We start from the raw sequence: 18,665 nt of genomic DNA, 5'->3' as shown, positions 1-18,665 counted from the left end.
CTCTGCACCAAGAACGTCCCTCAATCCTGAAAGAGCATACTACTAACATGCACCTTGGTCACGCAGGAATCGGCATCTGTGTTGAAGTTAAGTTTTGCAACATTACTAATACAAATGCATGCACCCAAGAAGCAGTGTCGGGCAGTTTGTCACATTTCAAAACCAAGAGACAATTCCAGTCAACCACCAGCTGGCACCACTCTCAGTTCTGCCAGAGAGCTGAAGGAAGCCAACATAGGAATAAAGCAAACCCTCTCCTCACCGCAGACAGACTTTGAGTGACCTTTACAGAAAAATACTCTCTAGAAAACACCGAGCTCCTATTGTATGGATTTTTTCCAACCCATAGCATATTTGTGTTTGCTAGTTTGCAAACTTGCAAACTATCATGGGGGAGAGAGCAGCCCAGAAGGAGTGGAACTATGAATTCCTGTTTACTGTTAGTTTATCTCCTTAGTATGCATAAAACAGTCCAGTTGCCAAATGAGGTACTGAGGAGAGAGCTGCTATTTGGTTTCCCTCAAACCAGTTACCTCAGTTCAAATCCTAAAAAGACTAGAATTAGCACTCTCCTCGTTACCAGCCTCAGCAGCGGTGCCAAGAATGCAAGTACAGCAACAAGCAAACAAATCCTTTCCCTCCTGCCAGGGGCCAAAGTCGGGGAGAGGGGAAGAAACAGAGATTAACAAAATACATGATTTCTCACCAGTTGTGTCTGTTGTTTCAATTAAAAAAAAAAAAAAAGGAAAAAAATTAAATACTATAATGTGACATACAGATGAAAAACAATGTGGGCATGCTACTACTGCATGCGCATCTTGTATTCAGGTGCTGAACCAACAGTCATACAAACTGACTGCTTACGTTAATACTACAAGAAATCTTGTCTGTTAATCAAAGCCTAATGAATGAGTTTCTTCGCATTAAAATGCTGGCTTTTTGTAATCTTCATATTAATTTCCTTCATACGGTCTTTATGATAGTAACAGAAGCCACGAATGAAGCCAAAGACCAAGACTCCAACAAACTGACTGACGGAATTAATCAAGCCAGTACTGCATATTGCCCCAACGCACACCCTGAGAGGAAAGGCAGATAGGCAAATACAGGCATCCGAAGAACAGAAGGTAGAGCAAAAATAGCAATGGGAAGTAGAGGGAATTAAATATGACACAAATACGGATCCCATTAGCATGAGTTAAAAAACCCCAACACAGTACATTACTTTTTGTGAAACAGAAAATGCTGTAGGTTATGAACTTCAGCACAAAAGCTTGTTCGTGGAGGAACCAGAAGATAGAGGACCTCGGTATAGGAATAAAGTGAGGAGAGACATTAAGCCTGGAGGGCCGCAGGGTGCCCAGGCACCTTCCCTGGAACTCAGCAGGAGTGCTGGGCAGAGCCCCGTAGTCCATCCTGCGCAAGGGAAGCAGCAGCTTCACTGCGGGAGCAGGGGAGCGGAGGAGGGGGAGCGCGGCCTGGGGAACCGCCAGCATGTAAGGTACTGAATCTCTGAGCAGAGGAAAATAACAAAGTAGGAAAGAACCAAAGTGTCATAATTAATAGTCTTTTTCCCACCAAAAAGAGCAGCGAGGTTTGAAATTTCCTTATAACTTTTAGACCCTCTCCAAATAAGACACATAAGATCTAAGGAAGGGCCTCTCACTTTTCTCCACAGATTCCCTTTACCTTTGCTCTCTAGTCAGTTATAATCTAAACAAAGTAAAATGAAAATCCCGTATTGTCTGACCAGATCACTGCCAAAATGACAGGCACACAAACAAACTTATGTCTTTCTTTAGGCCTGGTCCCTGACTCAAGTCAATGGTCCGTGCTCCACCATTTGATGTGATCAGCACTGTTTTGATCTAAAGATGTTAGTGTACGGGTGATCTTGTTTTAGAAGAATCACATAGGTATTCTTTTCCTAGGGAAAACATCCATTTTCTACGACGAAATACAAATATTACGCAAAAATCTAAACTTTGGGGAGAAGAATGTCAATATTGGCACAGTTGGTTTCTAAAGACTGTCCTTGATCTGAAGGCATGAGTTGAGCCAGGAGTCCTTGTAAATTGTAACCAGGCAAAATAAAACATTAACAGTACCCCTAGCAGCATGAAAATACACTATAAGACTCGATCCCACACAGCACTTAAATGAATATCAGAACTAATACATTCATCAGTAGTTTCACATCACAGTCAATAAAATAGAAAAAAGTTTAAACAGCCTGTATTCAAGAGCTCATTTGTTAAAGTCGCATGTTTCCCTTCCGATTTTACAAAATACGCATAGTGTATTGCTTACAAAACTTTATTTTATTCACTGAAAGTAGATTACCTCTTCGAAAGTATTCCCTTTAATAACAAAAATTACTTTCCAGAGAAGACAACCCCACACCAAGCCTTTCCCACAGGCACTCTTTTCTACGCTTAACTGAACAAGGTCCCTCTCTTCTATCAATGAGCTGTCAGAAACAAATCAAAACTCCAGTGCCAAACAGCCATGCAGCGTACAGGTAAACACCCTGAAGCCCTACAATTAATAAGATGTAAAACTTCTGAAAAATGTGTGTGCACGCTCCATAATAAAAATCTGCATTTCTTTTAATTGATATTGATAAAAGAGACAGAAGTCTTAATTTGAAAAGAAACATTCCTTTTATTTTCTCTGTTTCTAGGCTGCCGTGTGTTAATACCGGTGCCTGCAGGAGACTCGCACAGTGCTTATGGTGCAAAAGCAGCAAGGCTGCAGCCTTTCTGCTTCACAACAAACGGTCCAGTGTGCTTTTCAAAGCCCAACAATACAAAAGAACCAGATCTAATCCTTTCAACTAACAGCACGCTCATCAGATTGATTAATGCGGCTCACTTGGTAAAAAGCAGTCTTATTCCAAGTTAGAGAAAACCTTTGGGTTGGTTGTGAGCACGTTTTAAGAACTAGTGCAGTTTAAAGCTTTCCAAAACCCCACAGAGTTAGATAAACCAAGGATGCACCAACAGGAGGCGAATGCACGGGTATCACTGGGTGGGAATCCTCTGCAGTGAGGCCTTGCGCAGGTGAGAGACATTCCTTCACAACACCCAGCGAGAGCAAAACGTGGTTGCCACTGAAGAGCCTCTGGCTTTCCCGCAGGATGGAGCCCACTGATGTTTCACTGCATTCCTCCCCCTGCGGGGACCGCAGCATCACACAGAAGACAAACATCCTGTTTCTGAACTGGAACTACACGCACACAAGGATTTTGCTAATACCTCCAAGACATAACAACTCATCTTTACCCCTGTTGTCAACTCAGCCTTTATTACATAAATAGGAATTAGCATCACACATCTAAACAACGTGAAACAGTGGTCCTCCAGCAACAGACACCCATACAACAGTGCTAATATGCTAGACTTCTTGAAATAACTATGAATACAATTACCCTAAAGTGTGATCCTAAATGCATACAACTTTTCTTCCCCACAGTTTTAATAAAAATGAAGAGGAATCAAGTACTCTGCCTCACCAGTGAAAGCTGAGAGCATAAACAAAATTAATATTTGCAATTATAAGTATAAGCAAGTGGTATAAAAAAAAAAAGTCTACTTGGCAGTCTATCCTACTCAAATAAATTAACTCCTATAATATTCCTCCAAGCTACGGACAGATCCAAGAGTTAACAATTTATGATCATATTTAATAATAAAAAGTCTTTCAAACTGATTTCCAGCTGCTTAGGTCTGACGCTTAAAGTAGGGTTTAGATAATCTGCGAGTGGGAAGAACACACAGAGACAACTCCCTTTCCCACCCGTGACTTTCAGACTGACATTCATATGAAATTATACAACTAGAAGTAAAAATCAAGCAATGGTCCAACTGAAAGGGGGACAATAAAGAAAAACAAGTAATCCCCTACAAGAAAGCAGCTCAGAAGTTCCCGGCACCAGTTAGTTCAGCGCGTGCAATAGCGCAATATTCTGGGGCATCACAGCATGAACAGGAGTAAGTTCATCTGTCCAGCTTAAACTGAAATCACTGAAAATCTTTTTTTGAGCAAATGCATGTGACTCATTTTGGCTAATGAAAACATACCCCTCAAACTGAAGAATTTCGGTAAATTACATTTCTCCTAATTGTGCCAAAAACATTAACGAAAATGGATTTGCCAAAGATAAAAGCAAAGTAAGCGTGATAGATCATCCATTAGCAATACAAGTATGGCTAATTCTTCCTGACAGTGAAATGACTTAGGATCCAACACATTCTATTTTTTTAAGTAAGTGTTTAGACGGAGCATACTCCACGTATTTTATTCCCAAACATCCTAGGTTTGAGTACCAGCGAGTTTGTATGAACATCAGGCCTTAACAATAACGTACTAGGAAGAGAAAGAATAAGGGCAAATTGAAGTATTTTAGCATACTAAAAAAAAAAAAAGAAATAAAAGCGGCTTTATAATCTCTGCAAGTTAAAGAGAGTAGTTTAAGATGGTCTGAACTAATACAATTAATTTGAAACGAGAAAGAAAAAGTTGCACATTTTACAGAGAATCACAAGTACAGAATTAATATTGTACTTCACTCTCTGTTATACCAACTAGTGAATTACTAGGCTGGTTTGGGGTTTGCTTTTTTTTCATAAATGCGTTTTTGGTGTGCAAGGTGGTACTGCATTCTCAGGCAAACAACTTTGATTTCTTCACGTAAACATCAGAAATGCATTGGCAAACAAAGCCATATGGAAGAAAGAGAGATATAATGGATTTTCTGTTTGCTTTAGAAACTTGACATCTATGGATAGCATCATCTAAGTTGTGATGCAGTAACTTTTCGTATTTTGGTCATTTTCATTTATCAATCCAAACCTGTTTTAATTTGATGATGCAAAAAGCTCTGCGAGGGGGACAACAGAGAAGGCACAACGTTTTATAAACTTAAAATAGGAATACACTTGAATATTCTTCCCTTTCACATCATAAATTTAAAGAACAAGGAAACTCACATCTGTTCTAACTTAGCCTAAGAGCTTAAAAAGCAAAAAAAAAAAAATGTATTAGGGTTATTTATATCTTGTTTGCATTTTGGGAGAGGTTTTCGGCGCCGGACCCAGCCGCCGGTGGCATCCATCACCTAAGCACCAGAAACTTCCCGCGGGGCCGGGCTTGGCGGTACTTACCCCCGCAGAGAAGGAGAACGCCCGCCGTCCGCCCCGCGGAGGGCATCTTCCCCCGCGCCAGGGCCGCTGCGGCCCCGCCTCGGCCGCCGGCGCTCCGGGCAGCACCGGGCGGGCTGCGGGCCGGTCCCCGCGGGCTCTCAGTCGGGCCGGCCCATGGCCCGCGGCGGCGGCAGCGGGCCGCGATGGGAGGCAGCAAACTGGACAGGGACGGGATGGACCGCGCCGGGATGCCTCCTCGGGATGCCCCTCTGCCGGCTCCTTCCCTCCGTCCTCCCGGGTCCCGCCCCGCCGCCACCGGCCGGGAAAAAGCGCCCTCGTCCCCTCAGCGGTGCCAGCGCCTCCTCGGGTTCTGCGGGGAGAAGCGAAGCCGAAGTCACGGGCGAAGCCGCGCCTCGCCTGCCGCCGAGTCCCCCGCGCTGCCCGGGCGGCGGCACCGCCCGGCTCCGGCCAGCCCCCGGCCCCTCCTCCGCGCCCGGACGAGGCCGCCGGTCCGCGATACCCGGGGCCGCCCCCGGCCGCCCCGCACTTGCCGCCCCGCCCGGCGGGCAGCCCCCGCCCCGCCCCGCCCGCGGAGGGGGCGCGGAGGCAGCTCCGCCCCGAGCATCCCCCGCCGGCAAGGTGCGGGGGGCCGGGGCGGCTGGCAGCGGCAGCCCAGGGCCGCCCCCCGGGGGGTCCCGGGACAGCGGCCCGCCTCCCCCCGACCCCGCAGGGTGGCAGCGGGGTGCGGGCGGGAGGAGGAGGAAGCTGGGGGGGGAGGAAGATACGCGAGCCGCGGAGACACACCAGGTGCGAGACAAAGCAGGGACAGGCGCTGCGGCACCAGGATGTATCCAAGTGGCCGCCTCCACCCCCCGCCCCAAACACATTAAACGTGTTGAATAATTAATCCTTGGGAGAGGAGACAATTTTTGCTTGATGGTAGGAGGATGCTGTAAGAGATGAGCGCTACCTGGCAGACAACCAAAGTAAGCCGGAACGCAAGCATCCCGCTCAGCGGCCAAACGCCACTTTTAAACCGCAAGCGGGAAGGGGGGGGGGGGGGGGGCGGGGAGGGAAGGTAGAAATGAATCTAAGCAAGCCAAACCAAAAATACACTTTAACATTAGGTCGGGCTCGCTAAGAAAAGCGGTCCGAAAAAGCGGCCGCTAAGAAACAGCGCCCAGAGCATTTGGTGCGCCGCTGCCGGACCTGCCCCCGCCGCCGCTCGCCCCTCGCCTTCCCCCGGCCCCGGCAGCCACTCCGGTCCCCACGGCAGCCCCGGGACGGGGCGAGCGCAGCCCCGCAACACCCGCCGCCACCGCGCCCGCGCAAGCTCCGCGCTCCCCTGCGCCAGGCAGCAGCCCCCGCCCGCCCGGAGAGCCTGCACCGGCCCCTCGGCTTGAAGGAAAAGCCTGCCCCCTTCCCGTCACCTCTCCCCCCAGGGCACTTCAACCTGCTGGGGACATATTGTCCCCCTTCCCCACAGCTGATGTTGCCCCGACACAGCAGAGGTCTGGGAGCCAGGATTCAGACGCAGCTCAGCAGCTACAGCTCTCATCTTTGCCAGCCTTCGCACTTCGGAACGCCCAAGCGAGATCAGGGAGACACGGTGGGATGATACCCAGTACGATCTCACCTAGCAAGAACTGCTATAGATTACTTAAATACAAATCAAATCGGAAATTCTCTCTAGTCTTAGAAGGACTCTGCTTAGAATATAACACTGTAAGAAGCAAAATAAAAGGAATTACCCAGTGGAACTGATAAAAGAACTAACCTATTTTAACTTTTCTGTTAGATCTCCATCAAACATTCCCATGTTCTTCATCAGGCTTGGGAAAACAATAAGCCAAGTGCAAGAATCTGAAGGGGTAATGATGAATTTGAGGTGAACACTAGCGACCACCATAAATCAATCACATTCGAAGCTGCCTGACAGTGTAGATCAAACTTTAGAATATTTACTCACGTACACAAGTGTTTGTGGGGCTTTCACAGGTCCCTGATAATAGAGGGAACTGAGAAGCATATTTGGGATGTCTTCATAAACCAAGGGAAAGGCTATAGCAAAGAAAGGAACATGTAAAACGTTAACATTAAATCAATGCTTTGTGGAGAAATGTCTTACGTTAAGCTGAGCTTTACCTTAAATCATATTTAAAAGCTCGCACAGTATACAAATCAATATTGATGCCATCTAAAATACACCACTATCATCTGCACTGATAAATGCCAGTTTCCATCCAGGACAAAGTGACTTCTTGGAATAATTTCAAGGACTTCCAATCTCTTCTGGCATCTCAGCAACCGAAGCCAAAGCTATACTCTTCTGCCAACTTCAGGCTCTGCTCCAGCGCATTAAAACTGGTTTTAGATGCCATCGTGTTCGTCATACAAGGAGCAGAAGGAAGGTCACCAGAATAATTTTTTCATTTGATTTCCAGGCTTTTAAGTTAAGCAGATTTATACGTTTTCAGAGGATCATAGCTTATGCACAGCACACATGGGAAAAAGTTGCCAACTTGGATGAGAAAGGAACGAAATATGAGTGTCTTTGCTGTTCCAGCTACTGTGACCACCACTCTAATGTTAATGTAGTCACCATCCTTCCTTGAGCTGTTCTCCTTTATGGTCTACAGTACACTGCAAGCCTTCAACAAGTGATGGTAGATTGAGGAAATACTGTTCATCCAGGAAACATAGCCTACCATACGGAAGACAAAAATAAATTAACTGCAGCATCTCAGGAAACCCTGCAAAAGCCTAGCAAAATGGAGGCATTTTCAATTTTGACTCAGAATTCAAACTTCAGGGAGAAAAACTGAAATGCTCCCTGCCCAGCTTTGTTTCCACACCACTAAAGCAGCCCAACACAGACTGAGAGACATCTGCCCTTGAGTTACCAGAGGAATACAAGCCTACAACCACCTCCTCCTTCCAACAGCTAACTTCTGCTCCGATACGCATAAAATACACGTTCATGTCATTCACTTGATTTCTTTGCCTGAAAGCCTTTTGAAAACTGAATGAAAATCAGTGCTAGTAAATGGAGAATAAAAAACTAGGTGTCCTTAACTCTCCAGACAAGCTCAAGCTTTAGAGTCATCTGCCATCACTCTCCTAGCAAAAATACTTTGGAAATAAATTGATGCTTTCCTGTAGGCTGGTGCAATTGTGAAACTATGGCTCATACTCTTTTTTTTTTTTTTCTGCTTTGAGTCATTCATTTGGCACAGCAGACTGAGCTATTAAATTATTATATTTTTTTCTTTTATAAAGGCACCCTGAGATGTCTTGATATGATAATGTTTCCTGAAACTGATGTTAATTAATAACTGTTTCTTGGTTTCATCAGAAGTCTTAGGTCATGCTCATTTAGCATCAGGGCAGGACTCTGATGTTCCACCTTTCCATGTTTACCAAACATGCAGAAACACTGAAATATTTTCATAGACAAAACTCCTCCTGGAACATTGCATTTGAGATCCAATTCTTAATTAGGTCCGGACTCAAACACTTTTTCCCTCATCCTATGAGGCTGATTGTTGTAGAGTCTGAAGTGCTATTGTTGATCATGTTAGGAAAAAATTATAAAAATTGCTTATTAACATTTAACACTACTTTGTCATCAAACCATCAAGTCTTTTATAGTTACAGCTAGGATAGCATTGAACAGATACTCTTCCTCAGGTAGATCTAATCGTAAAAGGACAGTTAAAATTTTGATCCTGACAATGATAAAGAATTTATCTGCATGGCATACGTAATTCAAGTTGTTATATACATGTTTTTCCACAATCTATGGGCTTTATCTTCTTATCCTTCTGTCTACTCCTTTCTTCACCACTTGTAACATACAGCTAACTTTTAAACTGTGCAATATCCACACCATCTATTTAATTTTTGTCCATTTGAGATCACTGATAGAGTTAAGAGCAGTGTGTTTTCCTGGAGTACTTGTCCAAAAAGTGCTATGAAATGGCCAGAAACAGCCATTACCATGAGAAAGCAGTAAACCCATGCTAAGGGATGTCTCCGTCGCAGCACCTAAAAAAGGGAACCAAGAAGAGATTTCTTTCATGTCAGGAGGAAAGAAATCATTCTTGTGGAGAAAGAATGCCACCAACTGTCCTGATCACACAAAGTTTAAGCAAGGGCTCAGCATTGTCCAATACATAGACTTCATGGCAAAAATGGGATTCTTGAGAAAACAGTGACAAGGGATTGGCATAAGTGAAGATGCTGTGTGAGGGAAAGCAGAACAGCAGATCATGAGCCTGGGCTAGACCAAGAAGAACCAAGATCCTTTGGTGACCTGACAAAGCTATCCCTCCTGTGAGCTGGCTGCCCCAGGGACTGCCCTCATCAGACTCCACTGCTGCTTCCTAGCAATAAGATTGTAAGTCCCTCCTACAAAGGGTAGTCTGTGACACTGTAAATATTATATAGAGCTTTTGAAAATACATTAATCCACAACAATGCCCAATTTCTGGCATTGGATTGTTTCACTGAAAGCATAAACTTAAGTATCAAAACCATCATGAAATCATAAATCATAGCCATCTGTTTTCTTGGGCATAACAGACCTCCATGCCTGATGCCATCAGAAGTCAGTAATAAAATAGTTCTCAAGCCATTGATTTATCTGAAATTTTCACCCGCTTGACTTTATCGCTGCAGTTTTATGTGAAGCACAGGATGACGACGCCAGAACACTTCCGTGCAAAGAGGAAACAATTTCTCCCAGTACTTCGGAACAACGGGTATTTTCTTCTTTCATTTCCACTAAGAAGCTCGTGTTGTCTTGCACCTGTCTGGTTACTTTAGCGCTCAAAACTAACAGAAAACTATATCTCAGTTCTCGTATTGTTGTTCTAAGGATAGTCCTGGGAGGACCATGAATGATACCTATTCTATCAATTAAAAGGCATACGGCACATATATTCACCGTGATGCATACTGACACTCAACTGTTGTACTTTCACTAACATGAGTTTCAAAACTCAGAGTCAAATCCAGATCTGCATTTTTTATACTATTGCGGACCAGCAGGATGACAAGACTGTGATTAAAACAGGATGTAAACCTCTCTGCAATGATGCGCGCTGCCCCATGCAATAGTCTGCAACATCGCAAGGCTGATGTGCACGTTTCAGGGCATCCTGCAGAGCTGCGCCGCAGTAATATCCCCCGGCCAGTATCAAGGACAGCAACAGGGCTGATGACTCATGATTATCTCATTTGCACAGACAATCCTTTTTGCCTGGAACCATACTATAACATAATCCCAACAGTTGTAACCCACAGGCACCTTGGCATTGAGGCTCAACATTTATTCCATTACTCAAGAGGCATTAATTTCCCTGAGGTATTAACAGACATTAGTATGATAAATCTCTCCACATCAGTATGAGCAGTAAAGTTCTTCCGAACTTTGAAGACCGGATTTTTCTAGCTTTTAAACAAACATTTTAAATCTGCCTGGAAACATTATGAACACGCACAAGCACATTCACACATCCCCCATCAGAATTTGAATGGTAGGGGGTAGATATTTTTCCAGAAGTTACAGTACAGCTAGTTAGAGAGATATATTGAAACTGGCAGCTGGTAAATTAAAACCAGCTAACAAAATATAAAACATCCTTTGTTGACTCTTCTCCAGGTCCGTTTCTAGTAGATAATGTACTGCCACGATCATAATGATAAAAAGGTTATTTTCATTCTTGTTTCTTAGAATTCAGTGTCAAATATAATAGCCCACCTGAGAGATGTGAAAGCTCAATTCCCTACTTATTCATAAAGAACTTACGGCCCAGTTACGGCCAAGGCAAGCTTCCTGCTCACTGCCCAGCTAAAGTACCCCCCACAGCGACCTGGGGGAGGTGAACCTGTTAGAGAGTGATTCTGTTCAATGTACAGTCAGATCCACCCACCATGGTTTACAACTTACCAAAATCATTTCTGAAGTATGTAGATGACCCTAAAAATCACTCCATTACCAACTCTAATAAAAACAGTGACAGCCAGATAAAACTGTGATAAATATTTGTGAACCTCAGCTTTGGGGTTTTTTTCTTCCTTAAATAGTACACTTGGCTGCAGAGAACTTGAAAACATGACTACAGTATACCCTACAGGTCTCAAACCGGAAGAGTAAGTCTAAGGAGTTTCAAATATGATAGTTTTAAAAATAAATAGTAATGTAGAGAAACTAACTAAAAATATACAAATGCTTGGGGTTCAATATGAAATGTAGTTAAATCGGACTGACAAAACCATATCTTCCTTGAGCAGTATAAAATACGAGTTGCGTTAGGTTCAACAACTAAGCTCTGAAATCTTTCCAGCTTTACCTTTGCCACATTGCTAATGGGAAGAGGCGTCACTCTCCTTGCGTAGACATCTCAGCGTGGGTGAGCTAAGAGACTTTCACGCCATGATGCTCTTCCTGCAACCCACAGTAAGGTCTGGTACATGCCATAGTGTCACTGGCAACATCACCCATAATCACAGATGGGGTTCTGCCAGAGTCAGCAATCTTCAGTCCTAACGGGATACCATGGTGGGAAGGAGGTGGCTGGAAAAGCACGGTAGCTGCTCACCTTAAAGAGTTCCCACACAGATCAAAAAATCCATGACAGAGCTTCTACAGGGCCAAGGGCGTGAGGCATGAAATCGCAAATCATTCTGTCTCCCACAAAAGAAGCCACTGGCAGCAGAAGTGCTAGACCCTGCTGCTCCTGTGTATGATCTAGTACTGGAAAAAAAATTATGCACACACACACAAAAAGGTGCATCTTCTGTATCTTCTTCGTAACACAACAGCTTTATGGTAACAGCCGATAAAGTTCTCAGTTGTTGTAAACTTTCATAGGTTCAGAATAGAGCTATGGTAACTTCTATTACTGGGGGATTTGCCCCATTATCATAAGCAGAAACAGTGATCTGATAGTTTTCAGTCTTCTAAATCATCAGGTCAAATTCTACTAGGGAAGACCTGACAAAATCATGACCATTATTCAGTTATGAACATAAGCATGAAGGCACACTAAAGTTAATGAAGAGAAGATCACATTCAATGGAATAACAATTAATTTTGTCACTATAGGAATTAGTATAAAAATATCAGATTCAGGACTTACAAGGGACTTCACCTCTAAGTTAACCTGTATTGGGTTAAATGATCTACATAATCTGATTTACTTTCAGCACCGTATGTTACTGAATTGTAATCATTAGAAACCAGGAAATACGATCCTGGGCTAATCCAAGAGATCTGGATTCACACTAAAATGTGTCTTTAAATATATGGTATTATGGTCATAAAAGAAAGCACTCAGTCAGGTCACACATCTTCATTTGCGCCATGGTTTATAGAGGCACGTTTTCCCCTGCATTCTATCGATCTAACAGGATGTGTTTTGCTATTACACATGCACACAGTCTCTACATTTAAAGAACATTACATTAAAAATGAAATCAAGAGCTTGCCTGTGAGGAAATGTGAGAAGGGAGATTGCCCCATACATTTTTTATTTGCTCACTAATATGCCTTCTAAGTCTCATTCAGGAACAGCTAGAAGTCAGCGTCAGAAGTAGTGCCGGAACTTGTAAATTCCTGAAGTCCAGCCCAAAGATTTAACCTCAAAACAACATACCTGTAACAAACAGAGCACTCTGCTTTGTCCTTCCTGTGCATTCAGTAAGGCCCAAGACCTGTAAATGCAAGAATATACAATTACATATACTCTAACGAATACTCTGCACAAAGAAGGTGAACTCAAATCGTAAAGTTAAACTTTGTTCCTATTTTGAGTGCTTAATACTATACCACTGTCCTTGAATGTAAGCTTTTCCAGTTTGTCATTTCCTAAAATCTTTTTCAAAATCAAAATTTCAGGATTGCATCATATGGAGCCACCCTGAGTGCTGCAAAAGTTACCACAGGAGTTTAAATGGCTGAAAACAACCATTTCAAAGGAAAATAGCAGTCTGTTGGATCAGTTACTGTAGGTAGACTTGATATATTGTAAACATACAAGATGCTAAGCATATTAGTATAACCGGGTTTTCCTTAAAAACCAAACCAAACCAAACCCAAAACACCACCAACAACACTACCACAAAAGGAACAAAGAAGTGCCATCATTCACATCTGTCCCTTATCTTTGGAATTTGTTCATAATTTGATCTTAAAAAGGAGACTAGCAAGTTCTCAAAATCATCGTGACCAATAAAAAGAGAAGCAGATGCTAAGTCGCAGCCAGCACAGTAGAGATTCACCCCGAGACAAGAGGTCCCTGACCCTCTAAGATCCTGCACAGTCCTCAGGCTCTGTAGAGCAGAGAACACATTACAGACACATGGGCCACTCTGGGGTTTTAGCAGAAAGTCTTCAGAAAATGCTGGGTGTGCAAGTTCCTTTAGTTAGGGGCTTAACACACAGGCAGATGTGGGTTGATTTTCAAGGACATGGGAAAAATCCAGTCCTCTCTTCCCTTAGGTCCCTGTTCAAAATGCCTGGTTATGACAGGTTTTCAAAGTATACACTGAAAGAACATTTCCTACCATTTCTTTTAGAAAACACACGGTTACCTACATACAAGTGCAAAATACTGTCTAAGTTGTATTTTGTGGAGAGGAGAGAGGGTCTCTGTTGCAGTTACCTATTATCTAAGCACAACAAGGCTTTGACTGCCTGTTCTCTAGTACAAACAGCAACAGCACGAGGTGACAAACTAGACTCTGCCTGTAATACACATATAAAACTAGTATAAAATTATAAGTGTTTTTTTGTCTTGGTTTTGCAAATCAAATAACGAAGGACAGTTTTATATTTATTCTTCCTGTTTTCAGATAGAAGAAACTGTATCTGTTTTAGTGAAATTACGCCTAGCTTTACACACATGCATAGAAATAATATAAGCCCTTAGAAGTTCATTCTGCTATTCCTTTGTGTCTTGACTTCCATGAACTTGAAGAGTAGAAATCAGAGCCCAGGGGAGAGAGACAAGAGGAACTTTAAATGCCTAAAGCAGATAACCAAAAGTAGGTTACCATCATATTTTTAATTTATGCCTATTACAAGATGAGATGACAGTCATATATATGTCTCCTATTATCAATGGCTAGGCAGTTTCTCTTTTAAGTTAGCACAGTCAGTTCAGCTACTTAAAGTCTATTTCTATTTGTTTGGGCTGTGCACCATCCTGTATTTTAGCTCAGAGAAACTTGCCTTGCTTGGAAGGAAGGAAACCGTTTCATATTTCTGCCTCACAACTAAACGGTAACTCAGAGTAAGACAACACAGCTGTTTCAGTTTTGTCAGCAGGTACAGCAACGTTTAACACAAACTAAGAGCTCAGTGAATACAAGCAAGGCCGTACAGGTGGTGTTTGATGTGGGGCAATAGTTACGGAGCAGGCACACCACTCATTAATTGCAAGAGAAAATTTTGGAATATTGGCCTTACACTCTAACAAAACTTACGAGATACAATCTGAAATTATCTTTTTTTCTATTACACTTACTACACTAAGACATTGCTCAGTTAACACCTGGGAGAAACTGGTTTGACTGATCCAGGTAAACAGAAATCAGGTAAGTCAATGCTCTATCAACTTGCAATCAACATTTTTACAGCTCCAATATTTCTAAGTTAAACCAGACCTCTTTGGCCCTCCCATAATACATCTCATGTAAACTAGGCACAGCTGGGCTCTCCACCAATAAATCAACTGTTGAAGGAGTAACAAAATACATATAACTAAGGTACAGACAGGACAAAAGATTGCGATTGAAAGAGAAACCGTGCAGTGAACCTAAGAAGTCAATTTAGTGAGTCTTGACATGTTTCATCAACACATACCGAGGAAGTGCTCCCGTGGGGAAGGTGGTTTTGTCTTATTTTTTTTTTTATGTTGGTTCTCAGCGAATGCTTTGCATAAGGTATCTCTGAATGAAAGGGATGTCTGGTTTATTAAAAAGCTGCAATACCTTTAACTACTGATGATGGAAACTGTAAGAAATAAAATCCTAGAGCAAAGAGCTGTAGGAATGTTGACATACAGGATGTCAGCTTCTGCAGCCAGGGAATACAGTCCCCTGTTACACTGGCAGGCTGGTTCTCCTACAGGTGCCCCAAGTTGTGGTGGGGCCACAGAAGCAGCCGGGACTGATAAGGACTTCCTATATAATATAGTGTGACTCCCTATATAATAGTTACTATCTATATATTATTTTGGAGGGAATATTAATTGCAGTCTACTGACCACAATCCCATCTCTATTGGGAAAATATTGTAGAGGTGTTGTACTTGCTTTTTTCAAGGGGTACTATACATCTACACTGAAAAAATGCTTAATGTCAAACCAAATTAAACAAAGAATTACTTATTGGTGGCACAAAAAAAATTACCTATCAGACACATAGCATACATATCTTTCTATGCCACTGGCCAGAAACACAGAAAAGTGTTGGCTAAGTGCACCTGAGACTGGTTTGATAGAGTCTTCTAAGAAGCTAGACAGGAAACTGCCTTTGTTGAATCTACCTTTGTTATTTTGCATGCCTAACACAGTAATTCTCAACAAGATTTGGCAGATAAGAGGACATGAAATTAAGCATTTTGCATTGAAGTGCAATGTTGGACATTAAGCTGACAGTCTTCAATACCCACCACCTAAGAAGCTAATAGGAAACAGTGTCAGAATAATTCACAAGATAGACATTCACAAGAAAGGGCCATAGATTAAGACTCTTTAACCTTGTTAAGTACACTAAGGAAACACTGGTTGTCACCTGCTGACATTTTGTTCAGCAGAAAACTGAAAACAAGAATGCCCGCTCTGTCAGAACTAATTTCCAAGTCACTGGGGACTTGAAGTAGTTTAAATAGAAAATGACAAGAGGCTCTAGCCCAAACCAACTGGAACCACACTGTCAGAGCATGAAGTTTGTAATATTCAGTGCTGATGAGTTTCTGTTTAATAGCTTCTTCTAAGCTATTAAACAAAAATCCCAAATCACAACACAGAAATCATCTTAAAGGACTTACTGCCTTCAACATCTTCCATCTTGGATTTCAAGGCTTTAACATCACCTAACAGTGTTCCAACAGATCCTGAATTTGTTGGTGTTACCTTAGGAGTCTTGCTCTAGAATATGAATCAAACTATGCCGGATGTTTTCAGACAAAGTTATTTTGCTCTGTGCATTCATTGTGAATCCAATCCAGTCTTTCTAAATACATCCTGAAATGCCATTGTACCTGGGTTGGCAGCACATCTACCCCTTTAAACTTCCTGTGATTACCCATGAGATAGAATGCCCGAGAATAGTTTTCCCTCCAGTAAATGCCTGAAATAAGACTGAAAAGAAGTTTCTATTGATTATTGTCATAAGAAACCTGCAGTGACTTCATAAAGATGACTCAGAGCTTAGCTTAGGTAGGGTGACTTAATGTCGCTACAAAATCCTACATGAACAGGAATTCAGAATATCTCCACTATGTGATCACACTAAAAATTTGTCCTCTGAACTTTTCTTTTTTGTACTTCCAGCATCCTCCATGAACTTTGCGGTATTTTTCCTGCTTGTCTACATCTTACTGTACTTCTCTGTGTTATCCTCTCTCTGCTATATGAGTCTTCTGCTAACAACTGTTCAAGTGTTTCCCTGAAGACTGTATTCTACAGACACAAGGCCACCAAGGCTAACATGAGGCACTGGGAAGGGACCTTAACTAAGGACATGCATCATTGCATAACGAAGCAGTGAATGCCATCCAGCAGGACACCCTCAGGCAGGACATACTCAGTCCTTGTCAACGTCCTGTCCAACAGCCATCTTCCTACCACAAACATTGAGTAAAACATCAGGATTGACTTAAGGCTTCTTACCTGCATAGGGCCCACTAGGATCAGCTTCCTGATGAAGTTAGCGTCCCAGGTCCAAGTCATCTCCTAGGCTTTGGTACTGGGTGGCTGCAGACCAGCTGCAAGTCACAGAGCAGTGACAAAGTGGCTCAGAGCCTGCTGACAGAGCCCACAAGAGTGGCCTTGTTGCTCCGAGCTTCTCAGCATGCCTGGGAAAGTGGTTTGCTGCCACCCCGACCCAGTACAAATTGGCAAGGAGCTCACATATGGCTCACATCAGCCTGCAATCTACACAGTCAGCATCTAAAGCTAGCTCCAGGTGTTAGAGCCTGCAGCGTTTGGGGTAGGAGTGATGACTGAGTTTAAAGGCAAAGGGAACAGAGTCAGGAAATTCCTTTCCCAAACAGGATGTTTCACCTGTTCAAATGTTTATCCCCCAGCACAGCACGGAGACCTCAGCTCCGCAGTTAGCAGTAGAAAGGCTTTATCGGCTGCACTGGGCTTCAGCGGATAAACCCAGTGAGTTTGCCACCAGCCGGTTGAGGCTCAGAGTCTGGCTGAGGCAGCTGCGCGGCATCTCCACTGTGTGAGTAGACGTGCTCTGAAATACTGGATCTGGCAGTGACACGTTTCCCTTTTGCACATCATCTGCTTCACTGCTTTTGCATAAGGGTCATCCAAAGCTTAGCTGGAAATATTACACATGCAAAGTAATTACGGTAATACTCTCCATTTGCAGAAAGCAGATCATTCATTAGCTACCCAAAATAGCTGAATGGCTTGAGAAACCATAGCTAACAATAGGCATTTAAACCATCACATAGCAAAGAAAAGAGCTACGATGCCTTAGCAGGGGTGGAGTATTTCTCATTTACATAGTTGCTGTGGCAAAAACATTACTACTATTTCCTATCTAGATGACAGAAAAAGAGCTCACTACAAGTATATAACGACGTATTTTCCTGTTGTTGCTACTTTGCAAAAAAGCTTATAATTTATCTTTCTGTAGTACAAACACAATGTTGTTCATGGAAATAACTCACATAGCCGTTGCTTCTAATGTTGCATGAACCTTAACCATATACTCTCTGTTCTCAGAATTATCCTTCCCATCTCGAAAGGGATTCACTGAAAAACACATTTACTATTAGAGAACACAAAGGTGGACTGTGAAATAAAATGAGTTGCCTAGAGTCAGTAGTACAGTTGGGAACAGAGCTCAGAATCAATATCTACAGACCTGTTCAGTGGACTACAGTATTTGGCGGGCAGGAGAAGACAAAGGAAAGTTTCACCTGACTGCTGGAAGTTGGCGGGGAGCCCCAGGTAAGCTTAGCTGTGTATGTTCCTCATTCCCTGTGACTTACAGTCCTCACAAAGCACCCACTGCTTGACATGGTTGAAAATCAGTTGCCAGGCTGCTTCGCCTTGAGTCAGTTTGATGTTTTCTCCTTTAGCCTTCATCCCTTGAAAATCGTAAAGATGTAATTCATTCGATCCTGCAGGGGTTAGTCAGATTGCTAGGCTGGTAGGTGAACTGACGACAGTCTTTGGAGGACTTCAGTCACATTACTGTGTTAATTTTCTGGGTCACTAGTCTAATCAAATGCATATTTCAAGACGGAAACAAGTAAGCATGATC

At 42.9% G+C, this 18,665-nt stretch overlaps 1 protein-coding gene across 2 annotated transcripts in view; it reads right to left on the bottom strand.

The window, feature by feature from the left end:
- The window catches only part of RET (ret proto-oncogene), an 89,465-nt gene extending 82,850 nt beyond the window's left edge, over nt 1–6,615 (bottom strand). The window contains exons 1-2 of one of the 2 annotated variants that reach the window (XM_063338824.1): nt 6,598–6,615; nt 5,166–5,514 (exon numbers count right to left, since the gene is read on the bottom strand). In XM_063338824.1, coding sequence (XP_063194894.1) covers nt 5,166–5,211 — 46 coding nt within the window. In that variant the 5' untranslated portion in view covers nt 5,212–5,514; nt 6,598–6,615. Of the gene's footprint in view, nt 1–5,165; nt 5,515–6,114; nt 6,132–6,597 lie in introns of those variants that run through there. The other variant, XM_063338823.1, reaches the window with a different exon arrangement.
- Nucleotides 6,616–18,665: the final 12,050 nt, after the last annotated feature.

This window comes from Chroicocephalus ridibundus, chromosome 6, assembly GCF_963924245.1.
Source record: "Chroicocephalus ridibundus chromosome 6, bChrRid1.1, whole genome shotgun sequence".
Lineage (NCBI taxonomy): Eukaryota > Metazoa > Chordata > Aves > Charadriiformes > Laridae > Chroicocephalus > Chroicocephalus ridibundus.
This window is presented reverse-complemented; position numbering and strand designations above follow the sequence as displayed.